Here is a 24989-nt window from a genome sequence, read left to right as displayed (position 1 = left end):
AAACTGCATATCCACTCCTTGAAGTGGCCAACTAATGGGCCAAGATTTTGGAGAGATGATGGTAACATCTGCTCCAGTGTCAACCATTCCTTCAATTTCGATATTATCTACCAGTATTTTTAGTTTTGGCCTTTGGTCCTCTATAGACGTTAGCCAAAATATTCGTTTTGAAGTCTTGTTGTTTAATCGTTCTGAGGAGGAGAACTCTCCCTGTTTGGTATTGGGGCTCTGTAGAGGCCCCCTTGGGAGTTTTTTTTTTGTCAGGATGCGGTCCCATCTGTCTGTTGTTGCTGTACACTTCCTAGTCAAATGTCCATATCTGCCACATCTTTGACACATTCTAGGAGGCACAGTCCCCTTTTTGTATCACTTTGGTTTTTATTACAGTAATATCTGAGATGGCCCTGCTCACCACAATTAAAACATTTGAAATCTTGGGTCATCTCTAGCTGTCCAGTGGCAGCTTCTCCTATCAAAGTAGTATCAGGAGAACAAGATCCAACATCAGCTGTATATCTAATCCACTCATCTATTGGTGCGGACCTTGCCTTTAGTGGTCTAATTACTTCCCTGCATTTGGTATTTGCATTTTCAAAGGCTAAAGACTCAATTATCGCCTTTCTCGCCGCTGAATCTGATACACTCCTTTCCACAGCTGAGGTAAGCCTTTGTAAAAAGTCAGGGAAGGTTTTTTAGGACCTTGTATGACTTGAGTGAATGTTTCAAGTCTTTTTCCCTGATTCTGCGATTTTGTCCCAGGCCTTTAAGGCTGACAATCGACACCATGACAGAGTTTCTTCGTCATATATAGCCTGCACCTCTACTTCAGCAAAGCGGCCTTCACCAAGCAGTTGATCTGTGGAAATCTCTCTGCCCCTAGCTCTATTTTGTCTTGCTATCTCCCTCACTTCTTCTCTCCACCATGAAATCCATTGCAAATTTTCAGCAGGCTCTAGAATTGCTCTTACCATATCTTTCCAGTCTTGGGGGATTACTCTATTTTTAATAGCCCAAGAAATTAAGATTTGTTTTACAAATGGCTAATGCATTCCAAAATTAGTTACACTTTCCTTAAATTTCCTTAATTCTAATACATCCATGGGTTGCCATTCAAATTCTTCATAACCCTGTGAATGATGATCGTTTGGAGTCCTTTGTTGCACACTGACTGGATAGACTAAAGTTTGTTTCCTAAATACCTTAGGTTGGCTTTCCTTAATTTTATCTTCTGTCTCTACCTGAGTTTTTTCTTTAGTTGTAATTTTAAATTCCTCTCTTAAAGTCTGTATCCGTGCTTCATATTTCTCTTTCTGTCTTTCCCCCTGTTCTTTGAGTTCCTGAATTCTCTGTTCAAGGTTTTGCTTCCACACTTTGAATTTTTCTTTATATTGTACTTCTAATAATTTGTTATCCATTATCTTTTGATTGATTAATTTTAAAAAGTTATTTTCTAAGTCTTGCTTCCAAACCTCATTACTTTCTCTCTGCTGTTCAGTATGATCTGTGAGCTGTTGTATGTTCTGTTCTAACATCCTTTCTAGTTTCTGTCTATCACTTTCATTTTCATCTTTCTGTCTCTTATTCTGATCTATAATTTTCTGTGTCTTCAATTCTAGTGTTCCTTCTAGGCTACATTGCCAAGATTTAATTTTCTCTTTTTGTTGTTCATGTTGTTCCATAATTACCTGTATCTTCTGTTCTAAGGCTAGAAATTTGCTATTTAGGGCTGTGTGCTGTTGTATGTTCTGTTCTAACATCCTTTCTAGTTCCTGTCTATCACTTTCATTTTCATCTTTCTGTCTCTTATTCTGATCTATAATTTTCTGTGTCTTCAATTCTAGTGTTCCTTCTAGGCTATATTGCCAAGCTTTAATTTTTCTTTCTGTTGTTCATGTTGTTCCATAATTACCTGTATCTTCTGTTCTAAAGCTAGAAATTTGTTATTTAGGGCCCTGTCTTTTGAGAAGATATAGTAAATCAGAAGAATGAATATTGCAATACTGGTAAATGATAAAGTGTCTTTTTCCTCAAAATTCTCAACTGTCAGACCATTCAAAATATCATTCCATAAGGCCCAAAAGATATTCATTATGTTTCTCATCTTTAAGTATCATAAAGTTATATATCTCTTACATCAAAGTAGTATCTGATCTGAAGCCCCTTGTACCTTTTTCTCCCTCTGCTTCAGAATACGTGCAGTCCTCTCCTTCGTAGACCCTCCAGACCCAGTCAATTCCCAATCCACTAGTACTCCTGCCTATTCTGGGGTTGAGAGGGAAGTAAACTTTTATCTCAGGTTAGTTGAGTTCTAATGGTTTAGTTGGGCGCCATATGTTGTCGTAAATAAATAAAAATAAAGTAAAAGTAAAAGTATGGATATCTTGGCAGAAACACAACCCAGCCACACACTTTCTTATACTGAGACTCTTACACAAAAGAGCATACAACTGGTGTTTTTACCCTGCTAGGGTTCCACACCTCAGTGCCCCAGATATCTGCTGGATATCTTGGCATAAACTCAGCCCAGCCACACTTACTTAAATTGAGACTCTTTCTTAAAAAAAAACACACTCATTTAGCATTAAAGCAATCCAGCGTCTAGATTTGGCAGATCCACATTACACTGTCCTAATCCCAGTTCCCAAATTACTCATCCCTGCACCTTTTATTTACCAAGTCTCCAGCTTCTTCTCCCCCCTGGTACCTCTAACTCCTCTCAGTTCCCCATCGTCTCTCCAACTCCCCTCTTCTTCCTCCTGGCTTCCTTCTCTAACCCCTCCTCCCTCAACTGTCAATCCTCCCCCCCCTCCTCAGGTTCCACTCTGCTCAACTGTCTCCAACTGTCAACTGTCAACCTAACCTCTGAATCTAATCCCCTCTCACTCCCAACTCCTACCTCTGCCCAAATCTCACGCTCTTGCCTTTATTTAACAAATTCAGAGAAAACCCCAAGGCAAACCACAACATTTGTCCCCTTTTTGTCCAGTGAAAAAACATTTTTTTTCCTATACATAGGTGAACTAAGCATCATTATTACCATTCTGCAATTTATAAAACCAACAATATGCTGATCACCCAGTCCACCAACTCTGTAAAAGAAATAAAAAATAAAAACCACTGTGGCCACCATCGGAAAACAAGAAGAAAGCTTTGAGGAACAAGGTAAGTCTTCCTTATCTCAGTGCTGGGGAGGAAGAAACCTGCCAACCAGGGTCTTCTATAGTGTCAGTGAACTTGGGTAAGCTCTAGATGGTGTTGTGAATACATATATACATCATACATACATACACATACATACATACATGCATACATACACACATACACACATCATACATACATGTATCATACATATACACACCATACATACATATATACGTCATACATACACACATGCACATACATGATTCATATATACATACATCATACACACATACACACATCATGCATACATGTATCATACATATACACACATACATACATAGACACACCATACATAGACACATCATACATAGACACACATGCATACATAGACACACCATACATAGACACATCATACATACATAGACACACCATACATAGACACATCATACATAGACACACATGCATACATAGACACACCATACATAGACACATCATACATACATAGACACACCATACATAGACACATCATACATAGACACACATGCATACATAGACACACCATACATAGACACATCATACATACATAGACACATCATACATACATACATACATCATACATACATATATGCATATACATGATTCATATATACATACATCATACACATATACATACATCATACACATATACACACATCATGCATGCATACATGCATGTGTACATACATACATCATACAAACATATGTACATACATACGTCATTATGGATATTTTGCCTGCATTTGTATCTATGCACCACATGAATGCCTGGTATCATTGGAGGCCAGGAGAGGGCATTGGATTTCCTGGAACTGAAGTTACAGCTGGTTATCAGCTGCCATGTGGGTGCTGGGAATTGAACCCTGGTCATTTGGAAAAGCAGCCAGTGCTCTTTTTTTTTTTTTTTTTTCTTTTTTTTTTGAGCTGGGGACCGAACCCAGGGCCTTGCGCCCTAGGTAAGCGCTCTACCACTGAGCTAAATCCCCAGCCCCACAGCCAGTGCTCTTAACTGCTAAGCCATGTCTCCAGACCTACAATTTAGGAGGTATTACCCTCACCTCTCTTTTTTATATTTTAAACCTTTGTCTAGATGTATTTATCTTGCCTTATGTCTATAAGTGTTTTGCATACATGCATATAGGATCTCCCACACGTGACTCTTGGACCTTCTGGAACTGGGGTTACTCATGGTCATGAGTCACAGGTGGTTGCTGGGAGTGGAACCTGGGTTCTCTGCAAGAACACATGCTCCTAATCACTAAGTCATCTCTCCAGGCCCATCCTCACTTCTTTTAGAGGCGGGGCTTCAGTTTTTGAGACAGGGTCTCAATTCTCCCAGGCGGCCTCAAACTAGAGCAGCGGCTAAACTTGAACTCTTGATCCTTCTGTCTCCATCTCCTCAGCACTGGGATTGCGGATGTACAGAACCACACCCAACCAGCTATGAGTTTGTTTTGTGCATGTGTGCATGAGTGCATACATGGGCACATGTGTGTGTGTTGAGACTTAGTCTCTCATAGCTGAGACGGACACTGGCTTTCTGATGCTCTGCCTCCGTCTCTGGAGAGTTGGGATTATAGGCGCGCACTGCCACTGTAGTTTTATCTTCTCTTCTTTGACAGACTTTAAAGGGAACATGGTTCAGAGATATTAAGAGGTTGCCAGTACACAGTGGTTCTAATCAGGGACTGCCTGAATGTAGGTCCTGGGCTTTTCTTAGGTTGACCCATCTTCCTTTCAGGAAAGCGGTTCTTCAAAAGAGGGGAGGAGTACCCAGGGAGATAGCTCAATGGTTAAGAGCACTGGCTGCTCCTTCAGAGATTCTGAGTTCAATTCCCAGCAAGGAATGACCTGGTAGCTTACAACCGTTTATAATGCGATCTGATGCCCTCTCCTGGCATGCAGGTGTAGATGCAGATAGAGCACTCACATACACAAAATAAATAAATCTTTAAAAAAATTTTTTTTAAATGGGGCTGGAGAAATGGCTCAGCTCAGCTGTTAAGAGCGGTTAAGAGCACTGACTGTTCTTCCAGACGTCCTGAGTTCAATTCCCAGCAACCACATGGTGGCTCACAACCTTCTATAATGAGGATCCGATGTCTTCTGGTATGTCTGAAGACAGCTACAGTGCAATCACATACATAAAATAAATAAACCTTAAAAAAAAAACCCAAAAACAAACAAGCAAAACCATCCACCCTGCTTTGGAAACGCCTTTGGAAGTCTGCACAGAGGACTTTGGTTTGTAAGTAGGCAGGGCGCTAACGACTGCTCTGTTTACAGTCATTGCCATTCTGAGGAGAGTGAGCCAGGGCAGAGGCAGCAGACAGGCAGAGCCCCAGAGGAGGTCTGCAGTGTGGGGCCTGCAGAGCTCCCACATGGCAGTTCCGGCAGATGGTACTTCCTGTACCCACCACCACCTGTGTTACCAGCCCTCCTCTTTCAGAAATTGTCCTGTATCTTTAAGGGATACTGACAACACATCTTCCTCACTGCCAGCCTTGGGCAGGAAACTGAGAAAAGAGCCGTGTCCTCATAGACCCTCTCAGGAGGGAGGTGGGACAGTGCTCTGGGCTCCAGATTGGAGGCCTCAGTTCCTTCCTTCTCTGGAGTCAAGCTCTGAGACCCTAGCCTAGGGCAAGGAAGGCCAAAGTAGAGGTGCTGAGGGCTTTGGAAGATGGGATAGACAAAGATAAGACATTGTGGGTAGTCTGAGCAGAGACCTTGAGGGGACAAGGCAGCTGCCAGAGCAGTGATGGGCACACTGGGGTCAATCCACATCAGCGCTTCTGACTGTGGCCGCAGTCCTAAGATTTGAAGGCCTCAGAGCTTCAGCCAAATGTGCATCCCCCCCCCCCTCAGCCCTGTGCCTCACAGAGAATAAATGGTCCCAAAATGCTTGGTTTAATGACAGAGGGAACCTTCCTGCCGGTAATTCCTGGGAGGTGAGGAGGGCATTTTTGTGGTGAAATGCAGGGATTAGGCTCATCAGAAGGAAGAGCTGTAAGGGGGTCTCCTAGGGCAGTGAGGGAAAACACACGGGCTCTTTGGGTTGATGAAGACACACAATAGTCCCCCATCGCAGGACACTAACTCTCTTTGGAACCTCCCAATACTTGTCTGTAGAGTCAGCCAGTCCACCCTACTCCCTTGGCTGCATGGCTGTGCTGACAAAGGTAGCCCAGCCTGGACATGGGTTGGAGAAAGTTCTATAGGGCTATTAGTGCCAGGGAGGAGGGAGAAGGCCTCACCCACAGAGACGTTTAAGCAGGCCACTGACCTTGATCTCCCCAGAGATGCCAATCGCACCAGCTCAGACTTATTCACAGATTTTGGGACTTGAAGAGATCAAATGACATCAGAGGTATGAGACTCGGCAACATAGGCTGTGAGTGCAATGTGGTGAGTGTAAGCATCCTGGCCTGTCTGACCCTCTAATCCATCATGCCTTGCTTCACAGTGGGTATCTGGCTGCTGGACACATCACCACCACCTTTGGCTTTTGCATAATTGTACCTGGCTAGCTCCACCCACACTTCAGCCTGCTCATGGCCTTCAAAACTGTGCCCAGGTTCCTTTATTTCGACTGGATGTGGCCTCACCCACACCCTAGCCTGAGGTGGTAAGCTTCATGGTAGTTAGAGCCTGTGTAGTTCCTGCCCCTGGGCCTCTGTGCCTTTCTCCAGGCCTACATGAGGACTGTCCGAGGGAGACACAGACTAGCTCTTTCTGCTTCCATGAGGACTCCTGGCTTGAGACTTGGAGACTGTCCTGGCTGGCTCTGTGTCCATGGTAGTTCTTGTTTTCCCTGAAGATTTCCACGCTCTCTTTCCCCAGATCCCCCAGGGCCCTCCCAGGCCCAGGCACCACTCTCTGGTGTCTGGACACTGCCTCGGAGTGTCTATCCCAGTTCCCTCAACTGATTCATCTGAGACTTTCTGGCTTCTACTTCCTTGTCTGACACAGGGTCTCATCAGCCCTGCCTTGGAATCTTCAATGAAGCTCCTCGACTTTGTCACCGCTGAGGCTGCCCTCTAGTGACCTCCCCAGTCTGGCTGCTACTTTCCTAACCTGACATCCTCTTGCTGGTAAAGGCCACCATCCACACTTGATCCCAGCACTGGGGAGGCAGAGATGGTAGATATCTTAGTTCTGGAGCAGCCTGGTCCACAGAGTGAGTTCCAGGAAAGCCGGGGCTACACAGAGAAACCCTGTCTTAAACACACACACACACACACACACACACACACACACACACACACACACACACACAGAGAGAGAGAGAGAGAGAGAGAGAAGAGAGAGAGAGAGAGCGAGAGAGCGAGACAGAGTCAGAGAGAGGGAGAGAGAAAGGGGGTCACAGAGACAGCGAGAAACAAAGACAGAGACAGAGAGGGGGGTGTAACGATTGTTCCTCTGCCTCTTCCTACATAGGTCTTGAAGCCCACAGTCAAGGTTCTGCCAATGGCACCTGATGGAGGGTTCTGGGAGAATTCTGTGAGTCTCTGTCTCCACCATGAAGAACAGAGGCCCAACCTAAGGAGCCTCAGGGGCAGAGGGGGTCAGTCCCACACCAGGGTTCACCTCCCACTGCTAGGACTGGGGTGTAGAACACAGAGATTGGGTGTGTCTTCGGAATGGGCCTTGCAGCCTGGGAGGTTGGGGATGGAGTGAGGGCGCAGGCTGCAACACCCAGTCTGAGGACAGGTAGGTCACCAGCTCCGTCCAGAAGCCACCCTGCTGTGGCATGCATGCTTTTGGTGAGGTGGGGCGTAGACTTTGCAGCCTGCTCAGGTCCGGTCCCTCCAGCTCTACTTCATGTTCTAGCTTCTGCTTCGAGGTCTCCATTCCAGGCCTAGGAATCAGGACCTGTCATGAGACAGGAGTGTCCGCAGCAGGGGCAGGTGGTGTTGGGGCCAAGCAGAAAAGAACGTGCTTTGAGCTGCCTCTCCTTCCACCTGGAGGGTATCCCACCTACAGCTGGGCCTTCTTCAACCTAGCCTCGTCTCTCTTCTTCAACATTTCCCCACCAGTGGCCTCTAAGGACTCAGCGCCAACAAAGAGCCGTTCCTGAGCACTGGGGTGGGAGCTGAGAGCAGCCTGCTGGGATCCGCAGGCAGGTAAAGGCCAGCATCCGTTTCCAGAAGTACAGAGTGCTGGGGTGGAGAGAAGGGGCCTGGAAAGGGAGCAGACACTGGGGATTGCCTGGAGTGGGTGGTGCGGGAACCTGGCTTGGATATGTTGGGTGGAAGACAGGAAAAGAGGTCTGGGAAAGATGCTAAAGAGGCACCTTCGGACGGCCCCAGTACAAATGACCCCTATGCACTAGACGACTGCGGCTGCTCAGAGCCCCAGAACGAAGGGAGCAGGCAGCCTTAGGCACTCCTTAAACTGAGGAGATGACCACCTCGAAGTTACCTGAGGCAAGAAGAAAACTGCTTGACCCTTCCTCTGGCTACACACTATTCCAAATATGGATGTTGCTAGGTATTTGAATGCTGTCATCATATGACTCACTGAGGGATAGCCACCTGGTCTTTATACAGAGATAAGGGACATTGCCTGTAAGGAGGAAGGAGACTGGAATCCACCATCCCACCTACCTCTGCCTAGACTGAGCCTGAGAGGAGTAGGACAAAGGCTAAACACTATACTCATCAGCCAGCCGCCCACAGCAGCAGTGGGGGCAGCGGGGATGTGCACGGTGACAGAAATGGGGAAGAGGGCCTGAGCAGTGCTACCCCTATGGACTTCTTACGCTTTTCCTCCTGGGCAGATCTCCTGTTTCTCCCCAGAGAAAGGCGTGGCCTTACAGCTCTCCTGTTCTTGAAGTTGGCTCCAACTGTATTTTTTCCAGATGCCACCAATAAAGTACATGTGATATAGGCCCTAAAAGGTGTGGTGGCCACCTGAGTTGGCAGGTGACCTGGGAAGGTGTGGGGAGTCACTTGGGAAGAGCAGAGATCCAAGCCCAGGTCATCCAGCCCAGCCCTAGTAGGAGAAAGAGAGGGCAGAGAGAGAGAAGTCTCAATCAAACTCGTTTTGGTGGAGCAGCTGTAATGAGAGGCCTTGAGACAGCAAGGCCACCGCCCAGGCCTTTGTGTTGTCTGCAGCACAAACAGGTGAGGCAGCCCAAGTGGAGGCAACACCTGTCTGGGCTCATCAATAAAACAGAGCTTTTACCTCCGTGTAGTTTGACTGTTCTGTCGGAGTTGGAAGGTGGCATTGAGCTAGACTTGGGAGATGATAGTGACACAGAGGGGTGAAGAAAACCCCACCCCCTCTCCAATCAATAGCCGAGCTTTTGAAATGCTTCTGCCCCCTAGTGGTGACTCAGAGTAAAAGACCCCTGGTTTGGAAATTCTCATCAACCCCCCCACCCTCACCCCCCATGGAATTCTTCGCTACTCACCTGCCCCTCTTCAGTTTGTGTGCATCTGAGTGGTCAGAAAAGCAGTCACAGCCCGTGCACAGGTACCCACAGTGACAGAGTGGCTAACTTCATACTCACGCTGCAGGCAATGATGCTCTACAGCACGGGGAAGCTCAGGGCACTTAGCTACCAACCTCTGCTCTCAGAGGACAGCCTCTGCCCAGCGGGAGAGCAGACCAGTAAACAGTGTTTTGTGGAGAAAGTGGTAAAAGACCATGGGGGCTGATCGAGGGTGTGAGAAGCTGTGTGAGTGACACTTGGGGTTCATCTTGACTGGGGTACAGTTGTTCAGAGTACATGGTCTTTCTGCCCCATGTCTGGGAAATGTTTGCTTCTGCGTTCAGGATATCTTCCTGTGGCCCTTCCGGGGGGCTGGGTTTCTGCCTGTGCCTCCTGACCCCTCTGCTCTGACCGTGCTGGGAGCTGAGAAGAACAAAAACCTTGCATTATCTCTGTCGTCTGTCTATGTCCCTCTGTCCCTCCTCCCTAAACTTGATCAAGGGCTGAAATAACAAAGAAGGGGATAGCATTAGGTCTCTGTCCTCTAGGACTGGGATCTGTGGACATCCTAGGTGAACGGAGCATAGAGGGCGCAAGTAGAGTGGGAAGCTAGGGACTTCTGGGATAGGGCTGACCTCAGCAGTATTTGTGAGTCAGGGTGCAGAGAAGATGGGGGAAGTGTGTGCCTGAGCATGTGCATGTGTGTACGTGTGTGTGCGCGAGTGTGCGTGTGTGCGTGTGCATGCATGTGCGTGTGCGTGCGTGTGCGTGCGTGTGTGTGCAGACAGAAATGGGGAGGGAGACAGAGAGCGATCTAGGAGCTTGGGTGCGTCACTGTCACTGTTGCTGGGAAAGTCGACAAGAGTCTGACTCAGTGGGAACATCCGGCAGGAAGGGAGGAGGGTACACAGTGGCATTTGCAAGCAGGATGGGAACTCTGGAGCTGCAGAGATGGGGTGCGGGGCCAGGGGCAAAAGCCTAGACAGCAATGGGGCTGAGAATAGTAGCTGGAGAAAAGGGAGTGGGGGGTGGGAGGTGGGGGTGGCTGGTTTATGGTGAGGGAAAACATCTGCAACCTGGTCAGTCTGGGATATGGGGAATGTCAGAGTTTGTGACGATCATGTCAGGGCCTGGAAGTCAGGGCCACATAAGCACTGAAGGTGACCTAGACAACCCTGGGCAGAGACTGGCCTCTGCTGTGAACTGGGAAAGGGGGCTGTGTCCTTTCTTGGGATCAGAGAGTCCGCACAGGTTATCCTGGGAGTGCAAGGCATGAAAGGGCCCTGTGCAAGGCTCCCGAGGGAGGAAGGCAGTTGATTGTTCCCAGAGGAAATGATAAGGACCCCAGAGAAGGCTCCTTTCGGCATGGAAGGGGGCTGGAGACACAGGGAGTTAGGCCTCCGGGAGTGGTCATGCTTGGAGTACAGAGAAACCCACATTCCACTTCAGGAACCAAATGGTGGAGAGCGGCATTTTAGGTCTGTGGTAGTGTGGGGTAGTAGGCCTTGGGAAGGAGGCTTCTCACTCTTATCTAACGACTTAAACACACTGACTGGACAGCCAGCAGGAAAGCAGAGAAACGCTTGAGGGAGGGCTGTCGGAGGGTGGAACCTGCGGTCTCTTGCCTTTTTCTACTAGTGGGAGGGATGAAGACCGGTGTGCGCTGGCCAGCTATCCCATTTGCAGGCAAACACGGACAGGAGACTTACTGGGACTCAGGACCAGTAAGTGGGCCCTGCGTGCCTAGATCTCGTGTGTGGGGACACTGAGGCAGGGCAGGGAGAGGTGTTAGACAAGCCCGGCCGGCTGCTGGTGCCCTGGTCCTCGCCCTCTGAGAGTGGAAGGGTGGGGGTGGCGGCTAGGCGTTCCTGGCTGGGAGCCCAGAGCACTCTTTTGTAATCACAACATGATCTCTTGTGCTGAGCAGCAAAGCTGAAGCCGGCAGGGAGAGGCCGACAGGCCGGGCTCTGGTGGCTCCAGCTTACCTCCAGCTCTGGCTCCCGGGAGCTGCTTTGGAATTCTCTCAGCGCCTGGCATTTCCATGCGTTTGGCTGTGAGTGGCACCTCCTCTTTGGCAGGGGTCTTCTAAGGATGGGAGGGAGCCAAACTACTAAGCAGCCACATTCTGGGGACAGCTGGTGGCAGCTGGGCCTGGGAAGAAGAGGGCCATGATGAGGCAGGTGGTGGGCTGGGCAGGGACCGAGGAAAGCATAGACCCCGCAGCCCGACAGAATAGAACCTCGGCCCTTGATCCGGAGGCATAGCTTGCCCAGAGTAGCTCCCAGCCGGGGCTGCTATGGACCTGCTGCTCTACTGCTCCATCAGCCAGCAGCTCAGACCTGGAGGGCTGGCTGGGCCTGTGAGAGCTGCTCTCTTCTTCCGACCGCGCACAGGCTTAGGGAGTGGGGTTCAGTGCCTGGGAGGGCAGAACCAAGCCTGTCTGTGTGTGCCGGTTCTAGACTTGGGAGGCAAAGAGTCGTCCCCCCGCCCCCCTCGACCTCCTGAATCCCCTGGCAGCTTCCCAGTCACGGCAGGTTCGGCTGCCAGAGCCATTTTTAACTCTCATTCCAGGCTGTGCTCACAGCAGAACCCCCTGGGGAGCCAGGGGGAGGGGCAGCCTGCTGCTGGGAGCAGAGGACCTGGGTCTGTATCCCTGACCTGAGCCCCTCAGGAGGCAGATTGGCAGACAGGCATCTCTGGGATGGGGCTTGACCCTCTGTAGACTATCTTCCTAAGGACTCTCTGTCACCCTGTGTGCTGTAGCTTAGGACTATAACCTGTTTCTTATATTGGGTTCCTTGCCTTCCATAGGGGCCTCCCAACGCTGAGCCCACAATGCGCAGGCACGAGGAGAAGGATGCCGAGCTGGACCGTAGGATAGTTGCCCTGCGCAAGAAGAACCAGGCTTTACTCCGAAGGTACCAGGTGAGTGAACTGAGAGAACCCCGGTGCCTGGCTACCTTCAAAAGGCTGTTTCCACAGCGGGTTCTCTCTGAGGGCTCTAGACCGTGTCCCCAGGCTCTAGCTCAGAGTTTGAGTCTCTCGCAGAGGCGCGGTCAGAGTCTTGGGCACTGGTGATGTGGTGCCTCTGCCCCCTGGTGTCCCATTGGTGTTTCTCTGTGTAGGCCTGTCAGCGTCTGTTTGTCTGTGAGCCTGGGGGTCCATGGCCTTGCTGACCTCAGGCCCTCCCACAGGAGATCGAGGAGGATCGTCGGCAGGCAGAGCAGGGAGGCATGGCTGTGACCACTCCAGGGTTCCTCCAACCTGACAGCCTCACGGTCACCATCAGCCAGGTTCCCGGTGTAAGTGTCACCTTGGAGACTGGCAGGGTTGAGGCCTGGTCCATGCTATCCCATTTTCTCCTATCTGCCTTTCTGGGTGCACATATGCCCTAGGTGCTCCTTACCTTTATCGCAGAACCTGAGACGGAAGCCTTGCAGGGAGCGGAGGTTGGAGAAGTCTGGGCTGAAAGCAAAAGAAACTGTTTTAGAGATAAGGCCATATTGTCTGCATTCTCTGGATTTCTTGACTCAGGGATGACAAGCCCTTGTGGCATCTTGGGCCGCTCTGTTGGCTCTGAGCTCTGAATAACTAATGCCATTGGCATGTGGACTCCTGAAGGGCTAAGCTTTGCCATGGGCATTCCTGGGAGGCCTAGGGCTGGAACCCAAACCTAGGGAGCCCCTCCTCCCAGCACCCAGCACCCAGCACCCAGCACCCAGCACCCAGCACCCAGCACCCAGCACCCAGCACCCAGCACCCAGCACCCAGCACCCAGGTTCTGCTCAGGATCACCCATATGTCCTGAGGATGCAGGTGTCTCACTCTGCAGGAGAAGAGGGTGGTCAGCAGAAACTGGGTGAGGGCACCCCTTGCCCCTGGAGTGACGGCCACACTGACAGATGGAGATGCTGCAGACTCACTTGGTACTTTCAGCATGGGGGACCGGGTGGAGCTCGCTGTCACCATGGAAAACAAAGCCAAGGTGAGCAGTTGAGGCTTCCAGACCTCAGGTGGGCAGTCTCCCTCCCTTGGCTCAGCCATGATGCCTATCCATACCCTCTCCAGGCCAAACGGATAGTGAGCGAGAAACCCATGAACCAAGCAAGGAGCCCAAGGGCAAAGGGGACATCTGGAGGAGGCCGGGGCCAGAGTTCTTCCTTGCAGACGACCTTCAGCCCAGATTCCGCAGGGAAGGTACATCTTAAAAATGGGCTAGGGACACAATCCCCATCTGGGGAAGGGCGAGAAACTATGTCAGATATGTTCCTTGCCCGGGCGAACCTGGCCTAGGCACCGCCTGGGAGAATTCTGACTTTCTTCCCCTTCTCTGGCTAATATCCACTTTGGGTATGCCTTGCGGTGAGAAGTGATAAAGCCAGATACATCATCCAGCCATAATATGACCCATGACTCGCCTCTTAAGGTGTCAGAGGGATGTGTAGGGGACTGGCTATGTGCCAGCTCTGACCTCTAGGTGGCAGCAGCCCCTTGTAATTGTTCTCGATTTTGCTCACCGTCTGTGGGTGCCCCTCCTATCTAGGGCTGGTCTACCCACACTAACAACTCTAAGAAAAGAGACAGCTCCTTTTACAGAGATAAGGACCTAATACACAGAGAGGTTAAATTACCTGTCTCAAACTGGCAGCGACCAAGTGGATTCCTGCAAACAGTTCATAGCAAACACAGAATGCTGGAGTTGAGATAGACCTAATTATGAACTGGGAAGCAGAGACCTTGAGAGAGGAAGGGGCTCAGCCGACTCTGGAGCTCTACTCAAATCTTCTCCCTACTTCTCCCCCATAACACTAAGTGTCATCCCCTTGCAGGGTGCTCTGGAGCTCCGGAGTCCAGGCGTGGTCCCAGGCCCACCTTCCCAACAGCCCTTGGGGATGCCTCCTGAAGCCAGCTGGGACTACACGCAGTGGAAACAAGAGAGAGAGCAGATTGACCTGGCCCGCCTTGCCCGGCATAGAAACCCACAGGGTGACTGGAGCCGCCCATGGGACCTGGACAAAGCCAAGCCCATGTGGGTGGCATGGCTGAGCAGCTTGCTGTGAATGTGGGACAGGGGTAGGGCTAACTATGGATGCCTCTTAGAGGGAAAAGACTTACCTGGGACTTCTAGTCAGACCCTGGTTCCAATGTTCTGTATGCCCTCTCTTTCTTGGAACCACCAACTCTGTGCTGCCCGGAGTTCTGGGGTTGGGAAGACAGTGTCTGAGTGGAGCCTGTTGCAGCCTCTGTCCATATTGCCACTAATGACTAACTGCCCTCCTCTGTCTACACAGGCCACAGAACTGCAACAAGCCTAGGGACAAGGACCTGGCCATGGGCAGCAGAAAGGGTGAGCCAATACCCACCTTATGTTCTTGTGCCTTGTTTGTTTTTTGAGAGTCTTAACCAGGGCTGGCCCAGAACTCATGATCCTCCTATCTTGTCTAGGATCCTACTATCCTCTCTATTCATCAAAGATGAAAAGGAACACAGAAAAAGTCTGTCCTTCCTTCCCCTCCACACTACTTGACCTCTCTTGTGTTTTCTGAGCTACTGCTCAGAGTAGATTCAGGGAGCCTAACTACACTTTCCAGATGCTGTTCCTTGTGGGGTAAAAGTCCTGTTGACCTTCCCTAGCTTGCTGTGGGAGGAGTCCCCTGGATTTCTGGTGATTTCCTTCTCCATACACAGAACCTTGGGGCCAATGAACTGGCCAAATCACTTAGATGGGCAGTGTAAACACAGTCCAGGACCCCAGGCCAGGGGAGGCTTTTCTGGGGAGGTAGCTTGGGCTTCTAGAAGGTAGAACTCCTAAGGGAATGAATGACCATTGTAAGTTTCCTGTTACTAGAGAGTTCCGGTTTCTCTTTTAGATCCTTTGACACGTCCGGTCCCCATTTGCTTTGTTTCCCTTTAGGTCCTAGGACCCACCAAAAGCCTCAGCACCCACCGTCATTCCTGGATGGAAAATGTGAGTTGGGGGTAGAAAAGGAGCAGAATCGCTTCGGCTGTTGAAGGCAGTTGTTAGAGCCGTCTGCCCTCTTCAATGTCTTGCAGGTCGGGGTGGACAATCTGGAAGACCCTCTGTGACATCCACCATAGGCAACAAACCCCAGGGGAAGGAGAGGCTAACTGGCAGGGCCCGAAGGTAACAGGTGACAGGGGACAAAATCAAGGCAGGTATGTAGGTGTCCTAATTTCCTGGACTGGCCCAGGTCCCTCTGCTCCATCCCCAGGGCCCCTGATTCCTGGCTGCTTGTTGCCTGCCACAGGTTAATGAGATACCAAGAAAGGCCACCAGCAGAGGTGGTAGCGGTTAGAGCCTGGTGCCCAGAGGCTGTGGTAATTACAACAGCTCACTTCCCCTGGGATGTGAGGTGTGCCTTTCCCAGGCAGAGCATGCAGGGACATGCCTGGAGTCCCCATGGATCTCAAGGTGCATCAGGCTTGGTCATAAACAGCAACTGGGAACCTGGGATGGATGCTCAGAGGGAACGGCTAGGTTTGAGGAGTAAGGTCAGGCTGGGAAGGAAGCATCCGGGAGCCTCTCTGACTCCCCTCTGAAATCACTGGGCTTTAGCTTCTTACTGGGGTACGCAGGCCACCAGCTATAAAGGGGGGTTACTGGAAGCAAGGTAGAGCCCGGAACAGGACCTGCTGCTTGCTTGTGTTTCTACAGGTGTGATGTCAAAGAAGATCAGAAGCTGCAGAGCCAGGAGGTGGGTCCTTTGTTATAGGATAGGACAGGCTGGGGACAGAAGCCCCAAACGTACTAGCCAGATGCACTATTCTTTTGCTTCAGGGAAGCCAGAGCACCACGAAGACTCCCAGTGCAGAGGAAGAGTGCATACAGAAGCGGACTGAAAGAGAGCCAGACAGACAAGAGACCAAGTCTGCAACCAGCCCAGTTCTAGCCTCCCCAGAGGGTCTAAGAGAAGAGTTGGGAACCTCTACAGCCAGTTTGGCCCCAGACTCTCCACAACATTCTGACTTGGCTCCCCTTGACCTCTCTGTGGGAGGAGCTAGCAGCCCCAGGCCTGGAGAAAGTACATATATACCCAGTCCAAAGGCTGGGGCTCAGGAAAGTCCAGAGTCACGGCCAAACTGTTCTGAGCAGCAGACCTTGGAGTGCAGTGACCAGCAGCCGGGGCTGGAAGTCCACAGTTGCACTGAGTCACTGAGAGAAGCAGAGACCCCAGAGCCCAAAGAGGACAGGGTTGCTAGGGCTGGGGCCCAGCAGAACCTGACACCAAGAAGCAGGCCCCCCAGAGGAATTGGCCCAAGGGCAAGAGGCATGAGTAAAAGAAGCAGGGCAGGGGGTCCTGGCCCTGCAGGAAGATGCTGAGTGAAGCTCAGGGGATTTGGGGAGCTAGGCTGGGGGGAGGGGGGCTCAGTCAAGAGTCTTCTGTGAGGTGGGAGTATGGTTGCTGGTGGGAGTCTTGTACTTTTCTGGTTGAGCAATGTGGCAAAACTCCACAGGGACACCAAGTGAGGGCCTCTTCTGCATACCTCTCTACACCAGTGGGTTGTTAAACACAGGCAAGGGCCCTGGTGTACTTGCCAGGCTGGGGTCTCCTGTTCAAGGCTGGTACCCCTGGCCTGGGCTTACTGTTACCTAGGCCATAAGCCTTTCCCACAGAGATTTGGTAGGACCCCAATACATAGGTCTCCTGGCTCCTTGTAATTCGTCATTGCCTGGTCTCCCTCCCCAGTCACAAGCCTCCAGGCTCCTCGGCTCCAGGCCGTCTCAAAGCTGGTATGGTCAGCTTAGCCTCTTTCTGAAAACCATGCCCTTTATCCAGGTGACTCGCAGTTCCACAGTTCCACAGTCTTCTAAGATGGCCAAACCTGGATGTCAGCAGTTGATGGAGGCCCAGAGAAAGTGGTTTGGGGCTCACAGCTGTCAGGAACACACTTGGAGAGGAAGAGTAAAACCCAAGGCTACTTGGGGGAAAGGAGGCATTCAGAGGGCCTCTTTGAACTGGGCTAGGATTCCCCTGTTGCTGCGGGAGAGTGGGAGAGCTCACTAGCAGGTGCAGAGCCTCCCTCCTCACATCCAGATCTGACATAATGGGTGCCCTGAGTAGACCTTGCAGCCCGGAGCCATTTCCTGCCCTCTCTTCCTTCTCCACTTCCCCTCACTAAGGCCATGCAAAAGCAAGCACACGGTCAGAGACAGAGGGATAGCAACCTCAGCTGAGTGCGACAGGACAGACATCGGGATGTGTCTTTCTAACTCCATCCAGGCCCCTCCCACGAGGCCCACGTCTGGTGAATTATCCAGACTCTGCACAAGCTGTGGCTTCCTTTCAATACAACAAACATTTCCTGAGCATCCTCTCCCAGTAATCCAGCCAGTGGGCGAGGGTGACTCTGCCAACAGGAGGGAGGGAAGAAACCCAGTCATCCGACAGCTCGAGGCTGAATGGCAAGTGTTCTCATCTGTTGACGCCTGGCAACACTGGGTATCATGAGGGTAGGAGCCCCACCTCTACTCCCCTCTTGATATAGCATGTGCCCTTTGCGCCCAAGCCCTTATCTTGGTGGCACCATGTAGCCCCCCTTCCTGCCCTCCTCTCTACAAGGGTAAGTGGGTCTTCCATAACCCTCTGAAGCTCTAGGAAAAGTGCTCGTCTTCTCATCTTTACGCAGGAGGCCTGTGACCTGGGTTCCTGCCTTGTTCTTCCTGCCTCTTGGTCCCATCTCTATTCCCTCTACTCAGGCAGGGGTGAACCTTCAGCAGGTCAAGCTGTTTAGACAACTCTTCTCACACTTGTGTGTGACGTGTGGTGCAGTTGAACTCAGTGGGGCTGGGGAAGGTCCAAATGCTTACATTTCTAATATGCCCCAGGCGAGGGGGACATGGCTGCTCCGTTTTGGCCTGAAGAACCCTTTGAGGAGTCAGGGTCTGGACTTGAGTGTGCAAAGTGGCCAGTTTAGACTCTAGATCTAAAGCGAGTTGCAGGCCCTTAAGAACCAGGAGAGTGCTACCCTACCAAGTGCAGGAGGCTTCCTGGCTTTAGAGGTGCCTGCAGAAGATTCTTTGGGCAGTGGGTATTGGAGTCAACTCTGCAGTGCATCAAAAGGAAGCTGATTGGGGTGTGACAGGATGAAGGGGGTGGAAGAGTCAGTGTGGTGGCTCAGAGGAAATCCAGAAATGGAAAAAAAAAATTCCTGTACATATGAGACACGCCTGGGCCAGAGCAAAGAATCCAAACTCATGTTTCCATTTTGCCTTCCAGTCTCAAGGATATTTTGACTTTGGAGTGTGACACAGGCCCTGGAGCTCATGACTCCTAAAGATGGGACTGGAATAGAGCAGGTTCGGGCAGAAAGAGTTCTTGAATTCTGATGTTGCAAAGACATGGCTGTGATCAAGAATGTGAAGTCTTGGCTGGGGGGCGTGGGTTGGTAGAGTTCGTTCTCCGCATACATGAACTCACAGGTTCAATCTCTAAGACTCCTCAAGACAGAGACAGACGGTGAATGAGTGACTGAGTCGGTCAGTCAGACAGACAGACAGATACAGAAAGAGAGAGGAGATGAGGAGAAAGGAAGAGAGGAGAAAAGGGGTAGGGAAAAGGGAGAGAGGAAAAAGAAAAGTCACATTTGCCTCCCGCTTGATGCTGCCCACTGTGCAATGTGATCCATCGAACAACACAGGGCAAGGCACGTCTGACCACAGGTTGAGGATGTAAAGATATGGCGGGGATCTGGTTCGGTCTTTACAAATGAACCTAAGCAGGAACTGGCAAAGAGGACTGAGAGGACATGGGGGCTTCTCTTCATGGGCAACAGCCTTTAGAGGGAAGCCGTCCTGGCAATTGGTGAGACAGGAAGCTGACACAGGACATCTTCATTATAGAAGTCTGCAGTGCCTGGCACAACAGCAAGCTTTTCCTGGGAGAGGGGAGCTCTTCTCCAGGACAAGACACAGGTGACACCTCCCAGCTGTCTGTCCAGGTTGTACCATCCTGCTCTTAGTGTCAACTATGGAACAGGAGAAACCCATGTCAGTCGTTCCTCTTGAGGCCTCGAAGGGCCAGCCATGACTGTTCCTGGTTGCTTTGTTGAAAGGTCTGACCCAGAGTTTTCCCTTAGGAAACCCTCCTCCCTCCAACAAGCAGACGCAACTACTCTTTAAAAGTCCGGAGTCTTCTTTAAACGCAACTCTGGAAAACCAGCTGCATGGTTGGAAGAAGCCAGGCAAGGAGGGCACCCGGAGGGCCTGGCAGGGAGAGCACGAGGTCAGCAGGGGTGGGAGTTGGGGGGCAATCCTGTCAGAACATTCAGATCCCAGGCACCAGGCGAAGCACACTTTGGAGTCTGAGAGAATAAATCCCAACCCCACACCTCTCATCTGCTTGTTCAACATTAACCTCTAAAAGCCTCAGTCTCCTTACCTGCAGAATGAGGCTTGCTGTGCTGACCTTGAAGGGTTGTTGAGAAAGCTAGAGTGTGAAAGACATGCCTACACTCAGTAGACACTCGGAACAGTAGCCTGGTGCTCTGAAAATACGTTGAATTAAACGAAGTGAGCATTTGACATGTGGTCTTTATCTGCTTCTTTTTTTTTTTTTTTTAACTTTTCTTGTTATTGGGGATCAGTACTCTGTCAGGGAAAGGAGGAATGGCTCAAGCCATTCTGACAGCTCTTTAGGACAGATGGCTTCTTTTACTTCCCTGGAGGTAAGGCAAGGCATGTCTGACCCCAAGTTGAGGGTGTCTGGTGGGGTAGGTACCCTTGCTTTTATATGGAGTACACTTCTCTGACTCTATCATAGCCCTCTGAACTCCACAGCTGACTTTAGCTGAGAGGACGCTTCTTCCATTCTGTTTAAAACAGAAACAGTCTCACAAATCCACAGCATGGCTTTTGTCCCACTGCTTTCCCCTAGAAGCCACCCCCTCCCCAGGGAGCTTCCTCTGTGTCTCCCGGAATGAAGTTCTGTCAAATGAGCAAATGACTGAGTTCCTTCTGGCTGGCCTTAGCTATTTAAAACAAGGTACAAGTTTGGAAGGTGTGACCACTAGTGAACTCCAGACCTGAATCCGAGGTCAGGGACAAGAATTATAGGAAGAGATGGCACTGGTCCTTAAAAACACCAAGAAAACGGCAACATTTTTCCTTATGACTGAGGATGGGGCCAGCGGGGCTTGCCAAGAGGATAGAGATAAACAAAGTCACTACCACTTCGCACTGTCATTTATCAATGGCCACAGAGCCCCACCAGCATCTCCTTCCGAGTCAGAAGCCTTTTCTGGGCTCCTGAGTTAGGACAGATGGGTGGCTGTAGCTGCCTCGCAGAGGCAGAACTGGAGGCTGGGAAAGGTGAAGAGGAGAGAGCCAGCAGATAGCCCAGGCTGTGGCTGCTTTCTCTCAAGTCTGCTGCACCTACGTCACGGCTCTCATTAAGCATCCACTTGACGCCAGGGAGGTGAAATAACGCAGACCTGGCACCAGAAAGAACAAACGTGGCACTCGCTGCTCCTTTTAAGGACTGGCTGGAGAAGCAGCAGGCCCCAGGGCAGGAGGTGAGGCAAACACACCAGCACCTTTGAGGCAGAGGGAGGAGGCTCTCAAGCCTACCTCCATCTTAACAAGCTCTCCAGGGCGTACTGTCAAAAATAATGGACAGTGCAGGCTTTTTCCTTTTTCTTACAAACTCTGGAGACAGTGTTTTCTCTCCTCTGCACAGGGCAAATGGCTCTACTGAAGCAAGGGGGCCAAAAGTCACCACGATAACAGAGATTCCCCAAACTACAGAAGCTAGAGGCAAAGGCAGGGCCAGCGGCTCTCCAACGTCAGTGTACATTAGAATCCCCTGGGACGCTGATTTTTTGGTTTTGTGAGACAGGGTCACTGGCCATGCTGGAACTCACTCCATAGACCAGGCTGACAGCAAACTTTGAGATCTATCTGTCTCTGTCTGCATTAAAAGTGACACCACCACCACACAGCTGGAAAGCTGATTTAAAACAGAAGGCCTGCCTCCACTTCCTGAGCCAGCTGCCCAGCTGGTCTGGGATGTGGCCCACAGTGTCACAGTTCTCCCAATTTCCCAGGTGATGCTGATGCTGTCGGTCGGGAGTTAGCGTCCTGTTTACTGGCTTTCCCTTCACGTTTCTTTCCATGCATCATTTCCCCCCAAAGGGATGCACATGCCCTTGAGGATATATTACCTCATGTGTATGCACAGTCCCTTTATTCCCAAGATCTTAAAGCCCTTTCACATCCACTACCTCGTTGGCTCTCATGACATGCCATTTGGTCCCCGAGACTTTATCAATGCTACGGACGAGGTGTCATGTTTCTTACCTCCCTGTTCAGAGTTCCTTCTGAGAATATCCTGCCTCCACACCTAGGTCCTGATCATGCATGAGCCAACTGTGGCTCAGAGATGGGCGCCTGTAACTTTTTTTTTTTTCCCCCCGGAGCTGGGAACCGAACCCAGGGCCTTGCGCTTCCTAGGCAAGCGCTCTACCACTGAGCTAAATCCCCAACCCCGCCTGTAACTTTTTTAAATATAGAATTTATTCTGTATAGGTATGGTGGTTTTGCCTATGTGGACATTGGTGCACCACGTTTATGACTGGTGTCTGCAGAGGCCGTAAGAGAAGGAGGACTCCTTGGTCGTTAGCCACCATGTGGGTGCTGGGTATTGAACTTGGGTCTCTGGAAGAGCAGCAAGGGCCCTTAACTGATGAATCATCTCTGCAGCTCTGCTTCTGTAACGTGGCACTGCCCCGCAGGCACCTAAGGGGACAGGTGGCCTCTAGGACACAAGTAGGAAAAGCTCGGAATGGCTATGAGCACTTAGGGAGCAGAAGAAGAGATATTTAAAAAGAAACCATTTCTGATTAACACGATTGCTTTTTTGTTTTTTTTGACAAGTTTCTTTTGAGTTTTGAAGTCCACTTGGCTCAATAAATACCAAATTAATGGTAATGGTTTGTGGAAAATATTCCTAAGGATATTAAACAGAATCTTACTGCTGGTATAAAATCTGATGGCTGAAATTAGGGAAATGGGGCTGTTTAGGCAATCGAGAGAGCATGATGGCCACGGGCAAAGTGTGTGGTGGCTTTCTGGTCCCCTTCTTGTAGCTTAACCAAGGCTTCCAGAACTGACTAGAACCGCAAGAACTGGCTCGGTAAAGGAGCTTCTGCCTGACCAGGTGACTCGAGTGTGAGAGGGAGCGCTGGGGGCCCTGTTTGTTGTGACTGTGACTTCTTAACAGAGTCAGGGTGTGTGGCAGAGGCAGGCTTTGTTTATTTTTTTGATGAGCCATTGGAAGGGACAAAAAATCGTAACACAGGCTGGCTCTCTGCAGCAGAGAACCACAGGCTATGCTTGTGAGGGAAACAGATGTGACCAAGAGACCGTCAACAGTGCAGCTATTTTTGTAGCTCTGCATTAGTGCTGGGGCAGACAGGACAATGAATGGGTCGAAAGCCTATACTGCACCCACATGATGACAGCCATGGTTCCCAGACAAAGCCAGAGGGCCAAAGCCAGGCCTGTCAACATGGCCAGAAGGAACCATTCCGCCGGGTCAGTGTGGCTATCGTTTGAATGAGAATATGGGCTATGTCCCATGCGGGTTCTGAGTGGGCCGTGACAGGGACACCATGATGGCATGCCAATTACTTCCAGTGTGTTGATCGCCAGACTCTGAGGGCCCAGTGTGTTGTGCCAGGCATCGAGTTGGCGTTGGTCATGAGAAATGAGCAAAGCGACTGTACTCCTTTCCTCCCCAGAGGGAGGCCAATTAAACAGTACAGCTGTGGCCCTTTTGTTGTTGAACTGCAATTGCAGAAATACCTCCATTTTCTGCAGACAGGAAAGGGAGGGCAGTTATTACCCTTTTAAATAGCTGCAGTGGCCCTAAAGCCACCAACCTTTCAGCCTCCTTACAGCAGCAAGTAGGAACAAGTCCATGTTCTGCCTTCAGCATTTCAAACCAGGATATAAATACTTGACTACAGAACACACCAGCGTAGAATTCCCCAGTGAACACTGGAAAACAAGGTAGACGCAAAAGCTCCCAACCGTGGTACTGTACTGTGTAGAAATATACAGCTGTCAGAGGGGAAATAGCGCTTCAGAGAAACAATTCTTTGTACCTGATCATCCACGGAGGAGAGAGGAAGATACAAGCTTAGGTACAAAGCTTAGATACAAAGGGCTCCTGCACCCAGTACCTTCAAAACTTCATCTTTTTTTTTTTTTAAACTCAGGCTGCTAAATCGTGAATAGTGGTAACACTCAGTATAAGCAAACACCAAGGGATCGTCCCAATGCAGTGCAGTTAGAGGGAGATACGAACCCACTTCGTACAGACCTTCCAGGCTTAAAAGCACAAACAGTTTTCCTTCCCAGCATCTGCAAAGAACGCTGTTGCAAGCTGGTTCCCATCCCATCGGGCCCTGTTCTCATCAGCCAGCAGGCTCTCCGTGTACCGACTGCTGGCTTTGGCCAGTGGGGTAAGCTATGTGCAGCTGTAGAAGCCACATGTCCCCATCTGCAGAAAGGAGGGGCTGTGCCCAAAAGCCAACAAACTCTCTCTCTCTCCTGCTCTGCTGTACCAAGCCCTCTCACAGAAAGCCTTTGTGTAGGCAGAGGAGGGAAATAAAGGAAGGCGGACCTTTTCCTTGCCTCGCTGCAGACTACAAGGTGAAGTAAAAGCACAGTGGCTACCCACTAACTGCTCTGGAGAAGTGCAGGCCACAGGGGGCTCCACCAACACTGGCTTCTCTTTCGGATTTGTACTGAGCTCCATTGTCTGGTAATGAGCTGAGTGCAATTTCGTACCATGTATTTTTGCAGCATAACGAATCCCTTATATTTATACTTTTCACCCACAGATCTTTTTTGTTTGCTTTAAGGGTAGGAAAAAACCCTTACCTTTGAAGCAACCTACAGTCTCAGCAGCTTGGTTCCAGGGGTGACAGGCTCTGATCAGGCAGTGCATATGCACGGCTTTGTCTTTCCCAGTGTCAGTACCTCCTGAGTTAGCAAAAGGCCAACGGTTTAGGGTGAGAATGTGATGCCAGCAGGTAACCATATCTTCACCTCAGACAGCTAAATGCTTGTGACTAACACAGTGTTCACACTCACTAGTCCTTTAGCTAAGTATCCACTTAAGGATCCTGTAGGGTAGAACTTTTTGTGGCAAAAGCTGGCACCCTTTTCTGACCAGTGGCTCCTCCTTGACTAAGATGGACCCTGCTACCCTTTCTGATGTCCAGTCGCAGGCACTGAGAACAGCAAGGCAATTGCCTTTTCCTCGAAAACCTATCCATCACAGTCTCCGCACCTGAGACCACCTCTGCTCCTCCTCCACCGAGTGAGTGAGAAATGATCCATTACACAGGC

The 24989-nt window shown here is 50.3% G+C and overlaps 1 protein-coding gene across 3 annotated transcripts; it reads left to right on the top strand.

Moving 5' to 3' along the window:
- The first annotated feature begins 8281 nt into the window (after nt 1–8281).
- Nucleotides 8282–20158, top strand: Ccdc9b (coiled-coil domain containing 9B). Of its 3 annotated transcripts, none has more exons than XM_032903931.1 (12): nt 8282–8300; nt 11541–11666; nt 12425–12538; nt 12808–12915; nt 13446–13598; nt 13682–13810; nt 14443–14642; nt 14905–14960; nt 15528–15581; nt 15668–15758; nt 16290–16329; nt 16413–20158. In XM_032903931.1, exons 2-12 carry the CDS (start codon nt 11655–11657, stop codon nt 16953–16955), a joined length of 1500 nt encoding a protein of 499 aa, XP_032759822.1. In that variant the 5' UTR covers nt 8282–8300; nt 11541–11654; the 3' UTR covers nt 16956–20158. The 3 variants fall into 3 exon arrangements, with proteins under 3 accessions (XP_032759822.1, XP_032759821.1, XP_032759823.1); XM_032903930.1 differs by lacking the exon at nt 8282–8300 and adding an exon at nt 11257–11337; XM_032903932.1 differs by lacking the exons at nt 8282–8300; nt 11541–11666 and having other exon boundaries at nt 12446–12538; nt 12739–12915.
- Nucleotides 20159–24989: the final 4831 nt, after the last annotated feature.

The sequence above is a fragment of the Rattus rattus genome, chromosome 5, assembly GCF_011064425.1.
Source record: "Rattus rattus isolate New Zealand chromosome 5, Rrattus_CSIRO_v1, whole genome shotgun sequence".
Taxonomy (NCBI): Eukaryota; Metazoa; Chordata; class Mammalia; order Rodentia; family Muridae; genus Rattus; species Rattus rattus.
The sequence above is the reverse complement of the archived record's forward strand: the minus strand, read 5'-3'. Positions and strand labels throughout refer to the sequence as shown.

Bases quoted from the DNA above. Each gene is read 5' to 3' on its own strand.
- Ccdc9b (XM_032903931.1), top strand. The intron at 14,961-15,527 runs GTGAGCCAATAC...GTTTCCCTTTAG, and splicing joins GGCCATGGGCAGCAGAAAGG to GTCCTAGGACCCACCAAAAG. The intron at 16,330-16,412 runs GTGGGTCCTTTG...CTTTTGCTTCAG, and splicing joins AGAAGCTGCAGAGCCAGGAG to GGAAGCCAGAGCACCACGAA.